This window comes from Artibeus jamaicensis, unplaced genomic scaffold, assembly GCF_021234435.1.
Source record: "Artibeus jamaicensis isolate MK-2021 breed Jamaican fruit bat unplaced genomic scaffold, CSHL_Jam_final contig_288, whole genome shotgun sequence".
Classification (NCBI taxonomy): domain Eukaryota; kingdom Metazoa; phylum Chordata; class Mammalia; order Chiroptera; family Phyllostomidae; genus Artibeus; species Artibeus jamaicensis.
The window spans coordinates 993,979-1,017,686 of NW_026521645.1; the positions used below are offsets into that span (position 1 = coordinate 993,979).

Consider the following 23,708-nt stretch of genomic DNA (forward strand, 5'->3'; position numbering starts at 1 on the left):
AGGAAGGCTATAAGGGGCTACAGTTGGGTATTTTCCTTCCCCTGAGTAAATTAGACTCTGCTTAAAAGAGTAAAAATTCAAAAACATTACGGCCTAGGAAGGTCTTCAGCTATTTTGACGGATTCTTTTCTGAAAGTCATCTTTTTTTTCCCCTCATTTTCTTCATTCAGTGACATCTTTTGTGTTTAGCTGATTCTTTATAGTTTACTCTTTTGATTTTCCTTTGACTTCCTTTAGTGTGTTTTTTTAGGTATTTTCTTAGTGTTAACCACAGGGATTACAACTAACATTCTAATTTATAACCTAGTTTCAGTTGATACCAGTTTTACTTTTAATAGCTTACAAAAGTTCTGCTCTTATTCAGCTCTGCCCCCATTATATTCTTGTCAGAAAATATACTATACATAAATATAAATGTAATATTAATTGTTCTGTATGTTTATCTTTTAAATCATATAGAAAATAGAAAGCTGCCCTGGCTGATGTGGCTCAGTGGATTGAGCACCAGCCTGCAGATCCAAAGGTCACCAGTTTGATTCCCAGTCAGATCACATGCCTGGGTTGTGGGCCAGGTCCCCAGTTGGGGCATGTGAGAGGCAATCAACCTATCAATGTTTCTTTCTTCCCCTCTCTCCCTCCCTTCCCCTCTGTAAAATAAATAAAATTTTCTTAAAAAGAAAACAAAGCAGAGTTACAAACCAACAATGCAATAACCATACAACTGTGAGTCACTGTGTAGCATCCTTGAATTTCAAATAGAAGAACTTCCTTTATCATTTTGGGGGACACATTTAGCAATAATGAACTTACTCAGCTCTTCTTTATATTGGAATCTTTTAATTAGTCTTTAATTTTGAAGAATAGTGTTTGCCGATAGAGATTTCTGTGTGGATAGTTTTTCAGCACTTTAAATGTGTTATCCCACTGCTTTCTGGCTTCCGTGGTTTCTGACTAGCAATTGGCTGTTAATCTTATTGAATATTTCTTATTGTTTTTAGTATGTGGTCATTATTTCTTCAAATGTTCTATCTTTTTTTTCTCCTTCTGAAACTCCCATAATGTGTATTTTGGTCCACTTGACTGGATGATTTCAAATGTCCTATGTTCAAAATCACTCATTCTTCTGCCTGCTCAAATATGTTTAGTCCCTCTAGTGAATTTATTTTCAGTAGTTTTTCTCAACTCCAGAATCTCTATTTAGTTTTTTTCTACAATTTCTCTTTATTGATGTTTTTGAATTGTCGATGCATTGTTTTCTTGGATTTCTTTAATTCTTTGTGGTTTCTGTTGGCCTTTCCATTGGTTCATTGTTTTCCACATCATAAGAGTGTTGCTCTAGAGTATTTCTATGTGCAAATATTTGTGCTTTAAAGTACAGCTATTGTCAATTATTCTTTTCTCTGAATGAACTATAACGTTCCTGTTTCTTTGTATGCCTTGGGATATTTTTGTTGTTGAAAACTAGACATTTGAATACTGTATTGTGGTAACTCTGGAAATCAGGTTCGCCTCCTCACAAGGGTTTGCTGTTTCTGATTTTTGAAAGCTGTAATTGTTCATTTGTTTTATGACTTTGTCAAACTTCTATACACACACACACCCCAAGACTATATTCTTTGATATGTGTAGTCACTGAAGTCTGTTCCTTTAGCTTGGATTCTACTACTGTATGACAGAGATTTTCTTGACTTCCAGGAGCTAAAGGCTTAAAAACAAAATACCCACTTCTCCCAATTTTGGGGATTAGCTTGTGCTGGGGCACTCTCATTCATCATAGCCAGGCTATTTACAACCCTGCCTCAGCCTTCAATTTATGTTTTCACTGAGCCTGGAGAACAGCCAGATTTGGCCAGAAAAACCTTTTACCTTTTTCAGAATTGAAAGCTTTGGCTCTACTCGGGTCTCTTCTCTGTATACATTCTGGCCAAGATGTACATGTGGCTTTCTAAAATTACCCAAGATATATGGGCAATATTTAATGCCCCAATTATCCAAAGAAACTGTCTCCTGCTTCTCCTCCCAGTGTTAAGCAGTGTATGTTTCCATCATAATTTTTTGTTACACGTAGCTGTGGGCTTTTTTTTTTTTGCCTTTCAGTGTTTTTAAACAATACCTACAACTTCCTGCCCTGAGTTAGTTCCAAGTTAAATGAAACAAAGAGAAGCCTCTTATGTAAGTTTTTCAGATAGCCCCCAGACATGTTAGAACAAACAGGTTTTTTTTCTCTGTTCCTTCTAGAAATAGGTGCCAGGGTCTTACACTGGGAACACAGGCTGCTGTCTTCAAGCCCACCACCAAGCTAAGAGGGAGCTTGACACACATTCTTGTTTCTCATGCATTTTCACTGTATTTTTCCTCTGAAAATGGTTTTTTATAAAATTAATATTTTGGTAGATTAGAAGGATGACATAATGCTTACAGTTTGAAAAACTCACTGATGCCTTTTTGATTCTTCCACTAGATTCTAAACATCATCTTTACATCCTAGAGTTATCTATTAAGGAAGCAACTTCAGAGTATTTTTGCACCGAGAATTTTTTCGAGGATAAGAGTTATTTTTAGTGAAAGTTTATTCTTCCCTTTGAATTCAGATCTGACTAACTGCAAAGTTCCCTGAAGCAGGCAAAGAACTTTTAAAATATATTTTTCTCTCTCTTTTTGAGTTTTTATATATTCATTGTTAATCAATAGTGTTTGTGTTATACTTTGTATATTCAAATTTTTTATCTTTGGTCATATTGGCTCATATATTCTTTGACATGAACCCTTCATCTTTTTCTTTAATTATTTTCTGATATTTTAAGGTGTGTCCTAGGCTTACCACGTACTCTTCCCTAGATTTGGGAATAACTGTTCTTCATTGTGTTATAGGAAGCTAATATTTAGAAGCCACAAATCTAGACTACTGGCTTAGTTTTGCTCCAGCCTTTTCTGTAGATAGAGGAAATATCTTGTGGAGTGGTATGGAGGGCAGGGTATGGGGACATTTTGAACAACACCCAGAGTTAGTAGGTTGAGGGCACAGTCCTTCAAAACTTTAAACAAAGACTGGAACCCCAGACGTAAGAAGTTAGGGTTCAGCCCTGGCTGGTGTAGCTCAGTGGATTGAGCGCGGGCCTGTGAACCAAAAGATTGCAGTTCAATTCCCAGTCAGGGCACATGCCTTGGTTACAGGCCAGTTCCCTGCAAGGCACACACAAGAGGCAACCACACATTAATATTTCTCTCCTCTCCTTCCCTTCACCTCTAAAGATAAATAAATAAAATATTAAAATAAAAGAAGTTAGGCTTCAACTGAAACTCAGAGGGAGGGCTTCACACAAGACCACTGTTACTTCTGGCACCAAGTACAAGTTCAGAGGATTTCCCAAAACCATTCTCAAGTTTATTGATTTACTAGCAAGTTTCACAGAACTACATTTCTTATAGGACAAGGATAGAACCTTGAACCCCTCCTATATTTGGCCCTGCACATCCCAGGAAGAGATGTGCAGGGTCAAATATGGGAGGGGTCCAAACACAGAGTTTCAGTTGTCCTCCTTCAAGGAGTCATGGGCAGTGTTACCTCCTTCTGACACCAATGCCTGTTGGTACGTACACTTTAATTAATTGGAAAATTTCTCTGGGTAGTAACCATGACTTTCTCAGAAAGTTCTATGGGTTTAGAAGTTCCCCAGGAGCTGGGACAAATTCAGACCTCTGTTTAGGTTGAGGCCAAACTCATTGATTCTTAGCCAGTTAACACTTTAAAAATATTCAGAATAGGTAGAAAATTTATTTCTTTTTCTTGTTTTTATTCTAGAAATTACAGAAAAAATCCCCATGAAGACTTTGAACATGAAGACTGTGTATGTTTCTGTATTTCCCACATCATCTGACTTCTAACATTTTGTTATCATTGAGGTTCGGTTAACCTTTCCCTGGCATGTATCTGTTCCTACACACATACACACACACATATATACATGTAAATAGACATATATTGAAGATACTTCTTTCAGGTACATGGGTATAATATGCTGCTTTTGGCCTAAATTAGAAGTGGGATTGATTCATCGTGTAGCTTGAGAAGGTTACAATGTTACCACCGCACTAGAGTTTATTTCTATACTTGAATTCTTAGTTATAGAAGGTAGAAGTGACTACAATGGAATAATATATGTCATTCTGTGGTTTTTTAAAGCTTGTTGAAAGAATGAATAACTCTGCACTTTCCTGGGGAATTTCATGGAATATTTTATTCCACTAAAACAAAACAAAAAAAATAGCTTTCTCTCAGATGATAAATAAGTTAAAAGGAATTTATTCTTCTATATTTTAATGAAACTTGAAACTTATTGTCTTCAAAGGCCAGTTCAAAAACTTAATAGTGACTTCTATATTAAAACAGTGGACTGAACATCTTATTTTACTTCTGCCCAAAATCCTGTGTGTCACAGAAGCAGCAACCAAGACAAAATTGGATGTTCAAGATTTATTGGGGGAAACATACATGAAAAATAAAGGGGAAAGGGCGCAAGCATAGGTAGAGGGAACCTTTAGACTACAATTTAGGTTTGGCACCTGTGAAAAGTTAAGAGGGAAAAAGGGAAATTGATTAGAAAAAGCCAAGACTACTGTGCAACTCTCAGAAAATCTTGATCAGGCCAATTAAAGTCCCCAGGTAGGGATCCAAAAATGAAATAAAGAGTTTAGAGTTTGGTAGAAATAACTTGTCTTTGTATCCCTACATCATTTATTCCGTGGCTTGGAACAGCCCATGGTGGGCATGCTTTCAGCATAGATCTCTCAGTGGAATTGAAAGTGTAGTAACTGGAAACTATCAACCAGCTATGCTCCTTACATCAGATTTTCCTGAAGGAAGATCTGAATTTGTGTGACTCTGGCTGCTACAATAACTATTCAAATGCACAAATGTGGAATAAACAAGCAGAAAGTAAGTGTTGGCAAGGATGCAGAGAAGTTGTACCTTTATGCACTGTCTGTGGAAATATAAAATGGTGGTGGTGGGAATGTAAAATGTTGCATTCACTGTGGAAAACAATATGGAGATTTCCTCAAAAAATTTTTTAAAAAGTGTCATATGATCCAACAGTCCCACTTGGACATATTTTCCAAAGAATTGAAAGCAGGCTTTTGAAGAGATATTTGCAGACCCAAATTCATTACAGTATCATTCATGACATCAAAGAGGTGGAGCAAATGTGAAATGTACCTAATTTTAATAGTATCAGTTGTTCGTTGAAATCACAAAAAGGATGAATGCTGTATGAAGTACCTAGAGTAGTTAGACTCATTGAAACAAAATACAGTGATGGTTGCAAGGAACTGCAGGTATACAGAAATGGAGGGGAATGTCAAAATGGAATAGTTATTTTGCAGGTGGAGGAAGTTCTAGAAGTCATTTGCACAAAAGATGAATATAGTTAATGCTACTAAACTGCTTTAAAAATATTTAAGTTACTTTTTTGTAATTTTTGCTGCTTTTTTTTATCAAAGGAACAAAAGCCAACCAAAAATAGAAAAATTTGAAAAACAACAGCAAAAACTTAGTATTGGATTAAAATTCAAAGTATGGTATTGTTCTCCACGCATATTCTTATCTGCAGTTTTGCTTTTTTATGGTTTCAATTTATACAGTGAAAGTGGTTAACACAGTTTGAAAATATTAACTGGAAAATTTCAGAAATAAACAGTTCATAAAGTTTAATGAAATCTTGCCATCTGCAACACCATGGATGGACCTAGAAGATACTGTGCTAAGTTAAATAAGTTAGACACTGAAAGACAGTTTCTTATGATTTTATCTTAATTTGCTCTGTATAATGCACACTTTTTGCTCAGATTCTTGAGGGACAAATAAGGATGCGCATTATACATGGGTAGTCCTAGTTCCACATCTCTATAAATGTTTTTAATTGTTTCATTTGTGCTTATGCATTGAAAGTGTAACTCTAGCCCTGGCTGGTGTAGCTTAGTGGATTGAGCACAGGCCTGCGAACCAAAGGATCCCGATTCCATTCCTAGTCAGGGCACATGCCTGGGTTGCAGGCCAGTTCCTGGCAGAGGACACACCAGAGGCAACCATACATTGGTATTTCTCTCCCTCTCTCCTTTCCTTCCCCTCTAAAAATAAATAAATAAAATCTTTTTTAAAAAAGTATAACTCTAGAAAGCAATGACAATATCTGTATGCAAAATACTACCCTGGAATGCAATAATCTGTTTCATGTCTAATATAAATGAATGAATCAATCAAATTAATTTAAACAAGGTTTTCTTTCCTGAAAGTTTGGGCCCCAAACATGAGTGTGCATTATACACAGGAGTGCATTAAACACCATAAAGTACAGTATATTTGGAATCTGAAAAAGAATAAAACAGAAAGACTCAGATACAGGGGACATTTTGGAGGGCAGTTAGAGGAAATGGCAAAAAGATAAAGGGATTAAGACTTACAAACCAGTAGTTACAGAATAGTCACAGGGATTTAAAGTATATCATAGGAAATATAGTCTGTAATATTATAATACCTGTGTATGGTGCCAGGTTGGTGCTAGACTTCCAGGTAATCACCTCATAAGTTACATAAAGGTCTAATCACTGTGTTGTACACTTGAAATTAATATAATTGCAGTATGTCTATTATAATTGAAAACTAAAAATTACTTTTAAAAAACAAATTGTTTCAAATTGCACACCATCCTGAGTAGGATAATGAAATCTTGAGTCGTTCCCCTCTGTCCCTTCCAGTATGTGAGTCATCCCTTTATTCAGAATATCCATATATAGATGCTACCTGTCCATTAGAGGCCAGAAACAAGTGGCATGATGTTTTGTAGGTGGGTAAGGAAAAAAACCTCAAATGCAAATTTCCTATTTACTTCCATAATTAAGGGGTTATCAACACATTTTCAGACAATGGAAACCAATTTGTCACTAGAAGACCTAACACTAAAGATTGGCTAGAGGCAGTTATTCAAATAGAAAAGTATTAAAGAACCTTGAAAATAAAAAAGACCAAGAGGAAGAGCAAAAATGTGGGTACATAATAATGGGCTATCCTTTGTGAGTTTTATAAATCATTTAATGATTGAAACAATACACCATCTTATACTCAAGTGAACGATATTTAAAAGTGTGTAAATGGAAGTAAAGTTTTACTAAATTTATTCAAAGGGGTAGAATGTTCATACTTGACTGTGATATTATATATGTATATTGTAATACACAGCAACCAGGATACAATGAGATAAAGTCAGGCACTAGAATTAAATCAAGACGGGTATTTAAAATGTACAAGTACCCCACAGGCAATAAGAAAACAAATGAGAACTAGAGGAAACAAAAAAGTTGGTCAGACATAAGCACTAACCTATCATTAATTAACCTGAAGTGTAAATGATCAATATATGCTAATCAAAAGGATGGCAGAGTGGATTAAACACCATGATGCAAGTGTATGTTTACAGGAATCTCATTTCAGATTCACTTCAGCATATATGTAGATTGAAATTAAAAGAATGGAATAAATACCATGCAAACATTCTTTAAGAAATGAAAAAAGCCTCACTGGTATAGCACAGTGGGTTGGGTGCCATCTTGCAAACAGAAAGGCTGCCAGTTCAATTCCCAGTCAGGGCACATGCTTGGGTTATGGGCCAGGTTTCCAGATGGGGGCATGTAAGAAGCAACCAATGGATGTTTCTTTCACTTTTCTCCCTTCCCTTCTCACTAAAAATATTGTTTAAATTATAAAAGAAACAAATGGCTGTATTAGTACCTAATAACATAGACTAAAGGAAGTAAAAGTGCTAGACATGAAGAGGGACACTGATAATGAAGTCAAACTAGTGCAGGGGTATCAAACTCATTTTCACTAGGGGCCACATCAGCCTCGCAGTTGCCTTCAAAGGGCTAAATGTAATTTTAGGACTGTGTAAATGTAAGTACTCCTCAACTAGGGGCAAGGAATTTGGCGCTGCCTCCAGGAAGAAACAAAGGGGGCAGGCCAGATTAAACAAGGTAGAGGGCCAGATTCACCCTGTGGGCTTTGTGTTTGCCACCTGTGTCTTAGACATAATAAATCTAAATGTGTGTACATGAAATAACGACCTCAAAATGTTTGCAACAAAAGTGATGGAACATAATAGAAAGCCCAGAAATAAATCCCTGCCTTTATACTCAATATTTGATAAGTGAGTCAAAAACAATGGGCTAAAGGTAGTTTACTAAATAAATTGTAAAGTTGTACAGGCACATACAGAGAAAATGAAAGTAGATTACCTTATGCCACACATAATAATTAAAATATACTAAAGACTTAAATGTTAGATTCAAAACCATAAATATTCTAGAAGAAAACAGAAGTAGTGAAATCTCAGACATTTCTTGTTGCAATATTTTCTGGTATATCTGGCTCTTCAGACAAGAAACAAAAACAACTGGGACTACATAGAACTAAAAAGTTTTTGCACAGCAAAGGAAACCAACAAAATTAAAGACAACCCACTGAATGGGAGAACACATAGATATATCTGATAAGGGGTTAATATCCAAAATGTATTAAAAGTTTAGAAAATTCAACACCAAAAATTAAATTTACAAAAATGGGCTGAGGATCTGAATAAATACTTATCCAAAGAGAAAATACATATGTTGCCAGCAGACATGAAAAGATGCTCAATGTCACTTATCTGAGAAATCACCTCACCCCTGTCAGAATGGCTATCATAAATAAATCAAGTGTTGGTGAGGATGTGGAGAAAAGAGAACTCTGATGCAGATTTGTGCAGCCACTCAGGAAAGCAGTCTGGAGTTGCCTCAAAAAAATTAAAAATTGAACTGTTTTATGACCCAGTGATTCCACTTCTGATAATTTATCCAAAGAAACTCAAAACACTAATTTAAAACCATAGTTTCCTCAGAACACAGTGGAGTCAAAACTGGAAATCAGTATCAGAAAATAAAAAGCCCTAAACATCTGAAAAATTATGTACTTTTAAATAATTTGTGTCTCATGAAGAATTTTTAAAAGATATTTAACGTCACCCTATTTTGTACCTACCATTTATGCTTCTTATTCCCTGTACTTTTTTCTGCTGATAACCCTCCATGTGATGTCTATTTCTGTGAATCTATTCCTGTTCTAGTTGTTTCCTTAGTTCATTTTTTGCTTTTGTTTTTTTAAGTTGTTAATAGTTGTGATTTTAGACTTCCACCAAGATGGAGGCATAGGTGGATGTGCCGTGCCTTCTCACACAACCAAGTTTAGAGACAACTAAATATTAGCAACAGAAAACACAGCCAGAACACGGAAATTTGAACTTTTCGGAAGTCCGTTAACAACAAATTCTTCAGCCTGACCGGTAAGGGGCGAAACCAGCAGCTGGTGAGGGGTTGCACAGGAGGACTCGGTCAGGCGGAATCCAGGTGCAGGGTTGGACCTAGTGAGCGACCGAGCGAGCCACCAGGCGAGCGACAGCAGAGGAGAAAGCGGGGAAGCGGTGCTGCGTGTTGACTGTGGTCGCCCATCTGTGCGCGAGCAGACAGGCGAGGGAGTGGGCGGTTGGACCAGGCCCAGCGGTCCCCGTGGCAAGCGGCAGTAGAAGGCACCGCCATTTCCCCACTCTGACCATGCCCCCACATACAGCGTCACAACCCAGCGACCTGGGAGTCCAAGGTTCCCCTCCGCACACTTAAAGGGCCAGAACAGACCAAAAATAGCTCAAGAAGATCTCAAAGCCCCAGAGCCTATAAATCTAAGTGATGAAGAAAGCAAAACTCTCAGACGCACAGTTTAAAACACTGGTCATCAGGATCCTCACAGAACTGGTTGATTATACCAACAAATTAGACAAATATATGAAGGCGAAACTAATTGAAATGAATGGCATTGCACAGGATACCAATAGCAATGAAAAGGAAACTGGGACTCAAATCAATGGAGTGGACCAGAAGAAAGCAAATAATGGCCAAACAGAAAAGAGTCAGGAAGCAAGAATTCAAAGAAATGAGGAGAGTCTTGGGAACCTCCAGGACATCTTTAAATGCTCCAACATCCGAATTATAGGGGTACCAGAAGGGGGAAAGGCACAGCCACCAGTGGAAAACTTATTTGAACAAATAATAAAGGAGAATTTCCCCAATCTGGCAAAGGAAATACACTTCCAGGAAATCCAGGAAGCTCAGAGAGTCCCAAAGAAGTTGGACCCAAGAAGGAACACACCAAGGCACATCATAATTATATTAGCCAAAATTAAAATGAAGGAGAGAATCCTAGAAGCAGCAAGAGCTAAGGGGACAGTCACCTACAAAGGAGTCCCCATCAGACTGTCAGCAGATTTCTCAAAAGAGACCTTACAGGCAAGAAGGGGCTGGAAAGAGGTATTCCAAGTCATGAAAACCAAAGACCTACAACCAAGATTGCTCTATCCACCAAAACTTTCATTTAGAATGGAAGGACAGATAAGGTGCTTCTCAGATAAGATCAAATTCAAGGAGTTCATCATCAGCAAGCCCTTATTATATGAAATGTTAAAGGGACTTATCTAAGAAAAAGAAGTTAAAGAAACATGAACAGTGAAAGGACAGCAAACTCACAGTTATTAACAACCACACCTAGAACGAAAGCAAACTAAAAGGACAGCTAGATCAGGAGTGGAAACATAGAAATGAAGATCTCAAGGAGGGTTAGCAACAGGGGAGTGGGAGGAGGAGAAGGGGGGAGAAGGTACAGAAAATAAATAGCATAGACAGTAGATAGAAAATAGATGGGGCAAGAATAGCATGGGAAATATAGAATCTAAAGGACTTGAGACACATGGTCATAAACTAAAGGGAGGGGGATGGGGGGGTAGGGTGGAGGGGAATGAAGGGGGGAATAGAACAACTGTAACAGCATAATCAATAAAAAAATTAAAATAAAATAAATAGTTGTGATTTTGTTGTCATTTTACTGTTTGTACTTTTTATCTCTTTTTAGATAAATCCCTTTAACATTTTATATAACAAGAGTTTGGTGATGATGAGCTCCTTTAACTTGACCTTATCTGGGAAGCACCTTATCCACCTTTCCATTCTAAATGATAGCTTTGCTGGACAGAGTCATCTTGGATATAGGTCCTTGCCTTTAATGACTTTGAATACTTCTTTCCAGCCCTTCTTGCCTGTTAAGGTTTTTTTTGAGAAATATGCTGATAATCTTATGGGAACTCCTTTGTAGGTAACTGTTAATGATGATGTGCTTGGTGTGTGCTTCATGGGTCCAAGTTCTTTGTGATTCTCCAAGCTTCCTGGACTTCCTGGAAGTCTGTTTCCTTCGCCAGATTAAGGAAGTTCTTCATTATATTTTCAAGTAAGTTGTCCATTTCTTGTTCTTCCTCTTCTACTGAGGTCCCTATGATTCAGATGTTAGAGCATTTAAAGTTGTCCCAGAGGTCCCTAAGCCATTCCTCATTTTTTCGAATTTTTGTTTCTTCATTCTGTTGTAGTTGAATGTTTATTTCTTCTGCTCCAAATCATTGACTAGAGTCCTAGGTTCCTTTCCTTCACTGTTGGTTCATTGTACATTTTCCTTTATTTCACTTTTCATAGCTTTCACTTTTTCCTCTATTTTGTGACCATACTCAACCATTTGTGAGCATCCTGATTACCAGTGTTTTGAACTTTGCATCTGATAGGTTGGCTGTCTCTTCATCGCTTAGTTGTATTTTTTCTGGAGCTTTGATCTGTTCTTTTCACTTAGACCATATTTTTTTTTTGTCTTAGCATGCCTGTTTTTTAGTAAGAGTCAGAGCCTTAGGTATTCACCAGGGCAGGGCAACCCATGTTGCTGCACTGTGACACTGTATGTGGGGAAGGGTTCCAAGAGGGAACAATGTTGTTTTCTGGGCTTGGTCAGTTTTCAGTCATTTCCACCACTACCCACAAGCAAATTGGGCCCATCTGGTGCTGATTCCTGGGTGGGTAGTTTTGTGTATGTTCTAGGACCCTGTGGATCTCACCAGTGAAGTCTCCTGTGAGGCTGGGAGTTCTCTGCTGCTGCCTCAACCCCCATAGGTTTTTTTCAGCCAGAGGTTTTGAGGCTTTATTTCCTCCCACTGGAACCCTGGGTTGTGCGGTGTGTCTTCCTCCCTAGTAGTTAGCCCTTGTTTATCCGCACCCAAATGTGGGACCACTTGCCCCACCAGCCACCACCTTGCCTGCCACAATCCTCCATCTATTTCCTTACAGTCATTCCTCTCCACCCTGGCTGCTTGTCTCTTCCCATCCTACCGATCCAGGTGAATCTTCTTCACCTCCTTGATTATCAGACTTCCATACAGTTCAATTTTCTGTCAGTTCTGGGTTTTTTTGGTTTCTAAATTTATTGGCCTTTTGGATAGGAGGCAAAGTGTATCTACCTCCATCTCCATCTGGGCCAGAAGTCTCATGAGAAATTTTTTAAAGACATTAATATATGGACTAAATGAAAATACACAGAACAGTTCAAAATATGTGGTATGCAGGTAAACCAGAGCTCAGAGAAACAGCACTAAATATATTAGAAAGGACAGAATAATAAGCTACTATCTTAGGGGGGGAAAATGTACCAAAGACAAATAAGGACATTAGAAGAAAACAGGACAACATCCTGATAAATATGAATGCAAAAATTCTCAAAATTCTAGCAAACCCAAGTTAGCAAGCACATTAAATGATTATTCACCATGACCAAGTAGGATTTATCCCAGGATTACAAGGAGGATTAAACATCAATTTAGAAGTCAAGAAATGTGATAGATTATAAAATGAAAGCAAGGAAATCATGCAATTATCACAATAGATGCAGAAAAAGCATTTGAGAAAAGTCAACAAACATTCATGATAAAAAGACAGTTTTGTTATATAATAATGTACTTCATTAAAAAGACAACATACGACAAGCACAGGGTTAACATCATACTCAATGGTGAAAGGGTGAAAGCTTCTACTCTAAATTCAGGAACTTAGATGCACTCTATCATCATTTTTACTCAACATAGTACTAGAAATCTTAACCAGAAAAATCAGGCATTAAAAAAGAAAGAAACGGTGGGAGGAAAGGAAGGAAAGAAAGAGAAAGGAGGGGAAGGGAAATGGAAATGGAAGGAAAGAATAATTACCAGATCTTAATGGAAGGGATAAAATTGTCTTTCTTTGCAGGTGATATTTTGTGTATAGAAAACCCTAGTGACCACCAAAACATTGTTAAACCTAATCAGTGAATTCAGTAAAATTGCAGGATATAAAAATAACATACAAAAAGCAGTAGCATTTTTATAGACTAATGATAAATTATCCAAAATAACTGAATTATCCCATTTACAACTGTATCAAAAACAATATTTACTAGTAAATTTAACCAAGGAGCTGAAACAAAGAAACCCACGCTCCCTACTCTGCCTTCTCTGACACCATTCTAAGTACATACGGTTGGAATTGATTTGGAATAGCTTTTAACCTTAAGAGTGTAGAAGTCTGGACTTTGCTGGTATAGTGGACTGCAGCCACATTGATTTTTATAGTATGTAGCTGAAGTAAAGAGATTATTGTCTAAAAGTGTTATGTCTTGGTAGGCTTTTCCTTTTCTTTCATTTTTACTACAGCTTTTCTTGGTGGTTGGGGTGGCTTTTCTTTTTCTTTTTTTTTTTTTTTATTTTTTATTTGGAGGGGGTTGCACCTTCTGGTTGTTGGCTTTCAGCTTCAAGTCTGGGATATACAATGCCAAAAAGAAAGGGGGTCACATCAGAGGAATGTGGTATAAGAGATCCCCGTGGTCTCTACCCTTGAAGTTTCAACTATTTGAGCAGCTATCATTTAACAAAAAAGTGTCATGTTCAATGCACAAAAACATTGAAGACATTGGTACATTCAAATATCTGAAGGTGGGCAAGTGGAAGTGAACCAGGGAGGTGAGGAGGGACAATAGCTAAAATTAGACAAACATGGCCCACAGACTGGAGCTCAAGGTAGGGCTCACATTGGAGAGGGGAGGAATGAGGTTGCTACCAGTACTCCCTTCAGCATGAAGGAGAAATGAATTTCTGAGCACACTGATCAGTGTGGCTCAGTGTGTTGGGCATTGTTCTGCAAAGAGAAGGGTCACTGGTGTGATTCCCAGTCAGGGCACATGCCTAGGTTGCAGGCCAGGACCCTTGCTGGGAATGTATGAGGGGCAACTGATTGATGTTTCACACATTCTCTTCCTCTCTTTCTCCCTTCCCCTCTCTCTAAGAATAAATAAAATGATTTTTAAAAAATTTAGAATTCCTGAAGGGGGGGTAGACAGTAGACACTACAGCTGAGCCCACTGACTTAGGCAGGCATGAAGCATAGATGTGTAGCCATGGCTGTTTGGCAATTGGCATTCCAGACAAAGCAAAGCCATTGGGCCTGGCAACCTCACCTCACACTCCCAGAACTAGCAGACCCCAGAAGAAGCTGTAGCAGTGAGTGTTGGGGTACATAGCAGATTATCTGCAAATCTGATAACTGGTACCACAGAAACATTTCTTTTTACCTGAACATCAGTTACACTACAACTAAACCCAGGGTTTGGTGGAGACCAGAAGACAGTGCCACAAATATCCGCTACTCACAGTTACTGGGAAAGCAAAGCAACAAAGTGATCGAATTCCTCCATCTCACCCCACCCCCACACATTGCAGCTGCTCTGCTGGCAGGGTCTGGCTGCTGGGGACAGCAATGGGATTCAGATTTGAAACCCCTAAGTTCACCTCATTCCCCTGCAGGGTTTGGGAGTTTGTCCTCTGACACTAAAATGACCAAGGCCCAGAGAAGAGTCCCACCTTCCCAGGGAACACACCACTTTCTACCATCCTGCAAGGATCAGAAAAGCCAGAGAAGTGCTACAAATCTAAAATATTTGTGTTTCAGAATTATATACTAGAAAGCAATAGGAATACTTCTTGTCAATCTACTAGAGAAGTGCCACTCATAGATGCCTTGGCAGAGAAGGAATCCATCAAATACCATGAACAATGAAGGCAACAAAGCAGCTTAGAAAAAAATAAAAATTACCCAGAAAAATAAACAAACTTATACATGGAAATACATGATTTAAATGACAGAAAACTCAAGATTGCGGATCTCAAAAACTCAAGGAGATACAAGAAAACAGTTTAACAAACTCATAAAATCAACAAACAAGTACTTTGTCAAAGAAATTAAAAATTCTGGAGATGAGGAACTCAATGAAAAAAAAATGAAGAATGAATTAGCAAGCATAGGGAATGGGGCTGACCAGATGGAGGAAAGAATTAGTGATATCAAAGACAAAGCTAGAAATGAAGAGAGCATTGAACATAAGAAAACTGTGAGAACTATCTGACTCCATCAGAAAGACTAATATAAGGATATAGACAGAAGAGAAGAGGAAAGGGAGAACAGAACGAAGAGCCCTTTCAAACTCAAATCTTTGGAAAGAGAATCCATAGAGCAAACAGAACAGAACACTTACATCAATACAAAAAAGGCCTTCTCTAAAACATTATATTAAAACTGTCAAAAATTAGTGATGAGGCCCTGGCTGGATAGCTCAATTGGTTAGAGTGTCATCCTGAAGCACCAAGGTTGTAGGTTCAATCTCCGGTCAGGGCACATGCAAGAAGCAGCCAGTGAGTGTATAAATGAGTGCAATAACATTTTTCTCTCTCACTTTCTCCTCTCACTTTTAGATCAGTAAATAAAACTTTTTAAATTAATTATGAAAAGTAATTCTTATGGCAACCAGAATAAAGAAGAAAATAACTTATCTTTAAAAGACCCTTGAGGTTATCATTGGACTTCTCAGCAAAAAAACCCGCAAGATAAAAGAGTATAACCAAGTATTCGAATTACTGAAAGAGAAGTTAGTATACAAGAATAGTAATTACCACATTGTTATACTTTTCCAGACATAGAGAAGCTAAGGAAATTGACCACCAGAATTCTACTGCAGGCAATACTCAAGGGGTTATTTACCTGCAAGAAAGAACAAAACGTCACAGAACTATAAGCAAGATCACCAACAAACTTAGAGCATAAACATGATATATAACAACAAAAACAAAACAGGAGAGGGTAAAGGTCTGAAATTGCAAAGAAGGATGGAGATTAGATGCATCAAAATGAAAGAACTATATATATATATGAAAACTTTATTTTACATAAAGTAAATGGTAACCACAAACACACAAACCCAAAACACACATAATTTTAAAAAAAGAGAAAACAGATGGGAAGTAATATGAACTACCACTAAGCATATACAACAGATAAAAACAAAAAGGAAAAAACAAGTGGAGTCACAGCCACCAGAAAAAAGATAAAATGGCACTAGGAAATCCTTATACATCAATAATTACCCTAAATGTAAATGGACTGAATTTACCAGTAAAAGGCACAGAGTAGAAGACTGGATCAAAAAACAAAACCCAGGCGTATGCAGTTTTCAAGAGATACATCTAAGCTGCAATGACAAATACAGACAAACTGAAAGGGTGGAGAATTATACTCCAAGCAAATAACATCCACAGAAAAGAAGATGTGGTCATATTTATATCTGACAAAATGGATTTCAATATAACAAAAGTAACAAGAGACAAAGATGAAAATTTTATAAAGTGTGGGGGTGCTCTGCTCATCAGAGCTCTCCAGGCTGTAGCAGATGAAAAGAAAGGAATCATCCTGGACACAACCTGTCATTCCCTTGGGAAAGGGAGGGCAATTCCTTCTAGTGGAGAATGCCTCAATCCCATCTCCAAAATGGCTTTTATTGGGATCAGTGTGTGCAGGGGTATGCAGCATGCATGCATAGCTCATCAAACAATGCCTGAAAGCTGTAGTTAATAGAAAACATATGTATAGATAACAATTGAAGGAACACAGATCATCTCAGGTCCAGGTCTGGAAGATGTGCTGACACCACGTGGTTGTTGTGTTCATGGAATAAGGAGTTTACTCCTTATCCTTTGAACTCACACATCTGCCTTATACCAACAGGGCTATGGCTAGGCAGAGCAGGCTTTGAAGGATACAATGTATATTTCAGGTCTGATTTCCCACTGGAACCCTCAGTGTCAGTATCAGGTCACATCTGCCTCTCGCTTTCCTGGTTTTCCAGGGAGACCTACTGGCCTTTTCCAAGGGGTTGCTTGGTGGTGCTGTAGTCTCCAAAACCACACAGAGTGGTCCTCAACATCTCCCCCATTTTTGTTTCTTGTGTCAGACATGGTAGTAAGTCCGATGGAGCCTGCTACTTGCTCTTTGCATATACAATACCTGGAAAGCAATTTGCATATACATTTCAAGGCCCACAAGGCCACAGTGATTAGGAGGCATCCCATAGCCCCCATGATCCAGACACACAAATTTAGTCCTTCAAACCCAGTTTTTAGATTGAGCCATTGTAAGTTGTTTTGCAGGGTCTGAAAGACCTTTTGCTCAGTGAGTCTCTTAATTTCCTGAAGCTGTTTAACTAGCTCCATCTGGAGTTGACTGATTTGTCCCTTGAAATTGGAGAAAAAGGCACCTCTCAAGCGATTTTGGACCTCCTCCCATAAGTGCTGACTGGAGTTCCTCTTCAGCGGGTGACACACAGCTTAGAGATGCCTGGATCACAAGTGAGTTGTTGGCAAGTGACAAGAGCATCCTGTTCTTCCCTTGGTAATAAAAGGATTTCAGCTGCTTCCTGACTGTCAACCGTTTTTTAATTACTTCTTTACAGTCTATCAACAAAAATCTAAACAAGCCTCTGTCCCTCCTTGCCGAATATTAACGAAGGAGTCTGGCCCCCAGGCTTTAGCTTCCAGAACCATCTAGGGCATGGAAAGCAGCCTGGGAGTATTGGGAGAAATCCAGAGGGTCCACTTTTTCCTGCTCCCCAGTGGATTCATGTTGTTGGTTTCAGGAAGTATGTTAAGGTGGACTGGATTTTTTCTGTTGTTATTCTCAGCTGCTTGGCAGCGGCAGCAGCAGCTATTACTCTAAATGCCAGACCGTAAATTGGGTGAGTGTATTGACAGTCCCAGCTAAGCCTTTCCAATCACAAGGTGCCTTCCGATATCCTTCAGTGATGGCTGATAAGAGCCCCATAGTGTAGGGCAAGTGAAGTCTGTTGTCTTTAATACTCTTTTTTAAATCTTTGTCTATCTCAAAAAGCAAAGGCTCATGCATTGGCTGCCAGCACTGTTTAGTATCAATGAGGAAAGCAGACAGAGCTTTCCAATATTTGGCTTTGGCAGCCTCTTGGAGACATTGGTGCATAATGGTGGTGGTCTGGCAAGGGGCTGGAGGCGGATCCAACTGAGAAGGAGGGGTAAGGGTAGAGGGTGGATGTAAGTCCTGGAGCTGTATCCCCGAGCAGCAGCTGGAGCAGCTAGCTCAGTTGGTTGAGAGGGAGGTAGCAGATTCCTTTGGTGGCTGCTCCAGGGAGTTGTCCCATGGTGGGGACAAAGGGGAGCTAGCCATTTCCTCTGTTTGCGGTTGTGGACTTTTATTATTAGGTTCAGCAACTGTGCCCACCATCAACCCATAGGTCCCTCTTTTGTCTAAATTTTCCTTATCATGAGGATTTCTGGTGTGAATAGGGACAAGAACCGTCCTAACTAGGCTCCAGATTAATAAAGTCTGATGTCCTCTTGATGCCTGGTTCTCCTGATACCATTTCAATTTCTGCCCTACTTTTTCCCATACTTCTAAATCTAAAGAGCCTTGTTCTGGGAACCATGAACAGTAGCTCTTTACTGTCTTTAATAAACTTGTTAAATTCTATTTTTTAACCTGACATCTCTCAGGCTTCAGAGGCTGCTGAAGCAGTTGAGAATACTTCTCCTGCTCCTTAGAAAAGTCCTGAGCCTGTTTGTTGGCTGGGACAGTTTTTGTTGTTGTTTTAGGTTTTTTTACTTATTCACAATAAACTTTTATTTTTTTATTTTTTTAAATCTTTAAAATATATTTTATTGATTATGTTATTACAGGTGTCCCATTTTCCTCCTTCACTCCCCTCCACCCTGCACACCCTCTCCCACCCACATTTCCTCCTTTAGTTCATGTCCACGTGTCATAAGTTCTTAAGCTTCCACACTTCCCACACTATTCTTGGCCTCCCCCTGTCTATCTTCTTCCTACCATTTATGCCACTTATTCTCTGTACTTCTCTCCTCCTACTACTCCCCTGTTGCTAACCTTCCATGTAATCTCTATTTCTGTGGTTCTGTTCCTGTTCTAATTGTTTGCTTATTTGTATTTGTTTTAGGTGTGGTTGTTAATAATTGTGAATTTGCTGTCATTTTACTATATATGTTTTTTATCTTCTTTTTCTTAGAGAAGTCCCTTTAACATTTCATATAATAAGGGCTTGGTGATGATGAACTCATTGAACTTGACCTTAACTGAGAAGCACTTTATCTGCCCTTTCATTCTAAATGAAAGCTTTGCTGGATAGAGGAATCTTGGATGTAGGTCCTTGCATTTCATGACTTGCAATACTTCTTTCCAGCCCCTTCTTGCCTGCAAGGTCTCTTTTGAGAAATCAGCTGACAGTCTGATGGGAACTCCTTTGTAAATAACTGTCCCCTTATCTCTTGCTGCTTCTAGGATTGTCTCCTTCATTTTCATCTTGGCTAATGTAATTACAGTGTGCCTTGGTGTGATCTTTTTTGGGTCCACCTTCTTTGGGAGTCTCTGAGCTTCCTGGACTTCCTGGAAGTCTATTTCCTTTGCCAGAATGGGGGAAGTTCTTTATTATTTGCTCAAATATTTTTTCTACTTGTTGCTCTTTCTCTTCCCCTTCTGGTACCCCTATAATTCAGTTATTGGAACATTTAAAGATGTCCTAGAATTCCTAAGCTTCTCCTCATTTTTTAAAATTCTTGTTTCTTCATTATTTTCCATTTGGTTGTTTCTTTCTTCCTTCTGGTCCACTCCATTGATCTGAGTCCCAATTTCTTTTCCATCACCATTGGTTCCCTAGGCATTTTCTTTTATTTCACTTAGCATAACCTTCATTTTTTCATCTAATTTGCAACCAAATTCAACCAATTCTGTGAGAATCTTGATCACCAGTGTTTTGAACTGTGCATCTGATAGGTTGGCTATCTCTTTGTTGCTTAGTTGTATTTGTTCTGGAGCTTTGATCTGTTCTTTCATTTAAGCCATTTTTTTTGTCTTAATGCACATGTTATGTAATGGGGGCAGAGCCTTAGGTATTCACCAGGGTGGGGCAACCCACATGGCTATTATGACACTGTTGTGGGGAAGGGGTTCGAGAGGGAACCATGGTGCTTGCTCTGCTCTCTCTCGGGTTTCAGTCCCCTCTACTGCTTCCCACAACCAAATTTGGCCTTTCTGATTCTGGTTCCCAGGTGGGTGGGCTTGTGTACATTCTAGGACCCTGTGGGTCTCTCTAAAGAACTCTCCTGTGAGGCTGGGAGTCTTTCCTAGCCGCTCAACCCCCACAGGTCTTTTCAATTGGTGCTTTTAGGCTTTATTTCTCATCACTGGGGCCCTGGGTTGAGTGATGTGTCTCGCTGCCTGTTTTTGCCTCATTTATCTGTGTGCAAATGTGTAACCACAGTCAGCCAACCGCCTTTCGCGCCTCACTGGGTCTGCTCATTTCCTCCCCACATGTGCACCTGGGTCTGGCAGCCAGTGCCTTTTCCTACTGTGACCCCTCTCTGCTGATTTGCCCTTCTTGGCGGTCTGGATGAATGGTTGTCGGACTTCCATTCAGTTCAATTTTCTGTCTGTTCTGGTTGTGTTTTTGTTTCTAAATCTTTGTTGTCCTTAATTTTTGTTGTGCGAGGAGGCACAGTGTTTCCACTTATGCCTCTGTCTTGGCCAAATAAAATCTTAAAAAAAAAAAAAAAGAACTAAACAACCCTGGGCTGGTGTAGCACAGTGGATTGAGAGCAGGCCTGCAAACCAAAGGGTTGCTGGTTCAGTTCCCAGTCAAGACACATGACATGATTGCGGGGCAGTTCCCTAGTTGGGGATGCGCAAGAGTAAACCACACATTGCTTTCTCTCCCTCTCCATGTCCTTCCCTTCTCTTCTCTCTGAAAATAAATACATAAAATCTTTAAAAAAATAAAATAAAATTCCCCTCTCAGAAAGGGGAAAAAAGAACTGAACAAAAAAGAACAAAAGCAGCTTTTAAAGTCAGCAGAAGAAAGGAAATAATAAAAATTAAAACAGGATTGGAAGAAAAAGAGAACAAGAAATTATACAGAATAATAGAAACAAAGCTTGTTTTTAAAAAATAATAATAAAATTGACAAACCACTGCTTAGATTCACTAAGGAAAAAAAAGACAAACCAAATCAGAAATAAAAGAGGAGCAGTTACCACAGACATCTCAGAAATACAAAGAATCACACTAGAATACTAGAAAAGACTATGGGCCATAAAATTCAATAACCTAGAAGAAATGAGTAAGTTCCTAGAAATATATAACCTTCCAGACTGAATAATGAAGAATTGGAAAATCTAAATAAAACGATCAACAGTGAAGAAATCAAAACAGCCACCAAAAACATCATAGTAAGTAAATGGAAATTGACTAAGTACTGCATTGAAAAAACATAGGGTGACTGAATGGATTAAAAAACAAGATACCTATACTGTCTACATGAGACTCCAGATTGAAAAACACAGCAACTGAAATTAAAATGGAAAAAATATTTTATTAAAACAAATTTTATAAAGAAGCTGGGATAGCAATACATATATTACACAAATTAGACTTCATTGTTTTATTGTTGTTCAAGTACAGTTTTCTGCCTTTACCCCCACCCCTCCCCACCACTCCAGCCCTCCCCACCTCCTTCCCCTGTTTCCACCTCCACTTGTTATTGTCCACATGTCCTTTATCCTTGTTACTGTAAACCCTTCATGCATTCTCTCCATTATCCCCTCCCCTCTCCCTTCTGGTCACTGTCAGCCTGTTCTTAATTTCAATGCCTCTGGTTGTATTTTGCTTCCTTTGCTTCCTTTGTTTTGTTGATTAGGTTCCAGTTAAAAGTGAGATCATATGGTATTTGTCTTTCACTGCCTGGCTTATTTCACTTAGCATAATGCTCTCCAGTTCCATCCATGCTGTCACAAAGGGAAGGAGCTCCTTTCTTTCTGCTGAGCAGCACTCCATTGTGTAAATGTACCACAGTTTTTTGACCCATCATTTACTTATGGGCACCAAGGCTGTTTTTTGACCCAGCATTTACTTATGGGCACCAAGGCTGCTTCCAGCACTTGGCTATTGTGAATTGTGCTGCAGTGAACATTGGGGTGCATAGGTTCTTTTGGATTGGTGTTTCAGGACACTTAGGGTCAAAAGGTAGTTCTATTTCTAGTTTTCTGAGGAAATTCCATACTGTTTTCCACAGTGCTTGCACCAGTTTGCAATCCCACCAACAGTGCACTAGCGCTCCCTTTTCTCCACAATCTCTCCAACACTTGTTTATTGCTTTGTCTATGATGGCCGTTCTCAGCAGTGTGAAGTAGTATCTCATTGTGGTTTTAATTTGCATCTCTCTGATGGCTAGCAATATTAAGCATCTTTTCATATATCTCTGGACCCTCTGTAAGACAAAGTATACTTTAAAATGAAAGCTGTATACCAGACAAAGGAGGATCCAGTAATTGTACTTTTCTGGAGCTTATTTGAAGAAAATGACACATTTATTAAAAAACATATATGCACTTTTTGTTCACCATATCGCTATTTAAATAGCTAAGTTATTGAAGCAACCTAGGTGTTCTTTAATAGATGAATTGATAAAGGAGTGGGTATATATTCTACACACTGGAATATTAGCCATGAAAATAATAAAATCTTGGCATTTGTGACAACATGGATAAATACAGAGGTTATTATGCTAAGCGAAATAAGTCAGAGAAAGACAAATACTGTATCATTTCACTTATGTGTGGAATCTAAAAAACTAAAGAAATAATATGAACTGACTCAAATACAGAAAAATTGTAATTGTCAGAGTGTTGGAAGGTGGGGGTATGGGCAAAAAGTTGAAGGGAATTAAGAGATAAAAACTTATAAATAAGTCACAGGAATATAAGGTACAGCATAAGGAATAGCAATAATATCTCAATTACTTTGTATAGTGACAGAAAGATAGTGGACTTTTTGTGGTGATCACTTTGTCAGGTATGTATATGTAAAATCTCACTGTTTTTTTAAAAATTTTTATTGTATTGATTATGCCATTACAGTTCTATTCCCCCCCCTTTATTCTCCTCCACCCATTCCCCCCTTTAGTTTATGACCATGTGTCTCAAGTTCTTTGGATTCTATATTTCCCATACTATTCTTGCCCCCCCCATCTATTTTCTACCTACTGTCTATGCTGCTTATTTTCTGTGCCTTCTCCCACTCCCCTGTTGCTAACCCTCCATGAGATCTTCATTTCTATGGTTCTGCTCCTAAGAAAAAGAAGATAAAAAATATGAACAGTGAAAGGACAGCAAACTCACAGTTATTAACAACCACATCTAAAACAAGGGCAAACTAAAATCTCACTGTTATAGACTTGAAATTAGTATAACAATGTATATCAGCTGTACTTCAATTCACTAAAGGGCGGAAATGTGGGTGGGAGAGGGTGTGCAAAGTGGAGGGGAATGAAGGGGGGAAATGAGATAACTGCAATAGCATAATCAATAAAATATATT

The 23,708-nt window shown here is 38.5% G+C and overlaps 1 protein-coding gene across 4 annotated transcripts in view; it reads left to right on the top strand.

Moving 5' to 3' along the window:
• IARS1 (isoleucyl-tRNA synthetase 1) overlaps window positions 1-7,459 on the top strand; it is a 109,470-nt gene extending 102,011 nt beyond the window's left edge. For all 4 annotated transcript variants that reach the window (XM_037157068.2, XM_053662794.1, XM_053662795.1 and 1 more), the window contains one exon: window positions 3,803-7,459. In XM_037157068.2, coding sequence (XP_037012963.2) covers window positions 3,803-3,885 — 83 coding nt within the window. In that variant the 3' untranslated portion in view covers window positions 3,886-7,459. The remainder of the gene's footprint in view (window positions 1-3,802) is intronic.
• The last annotated feature ends 16,249 nt before the right edge of the window (window positions 7,460-23,708 follow it).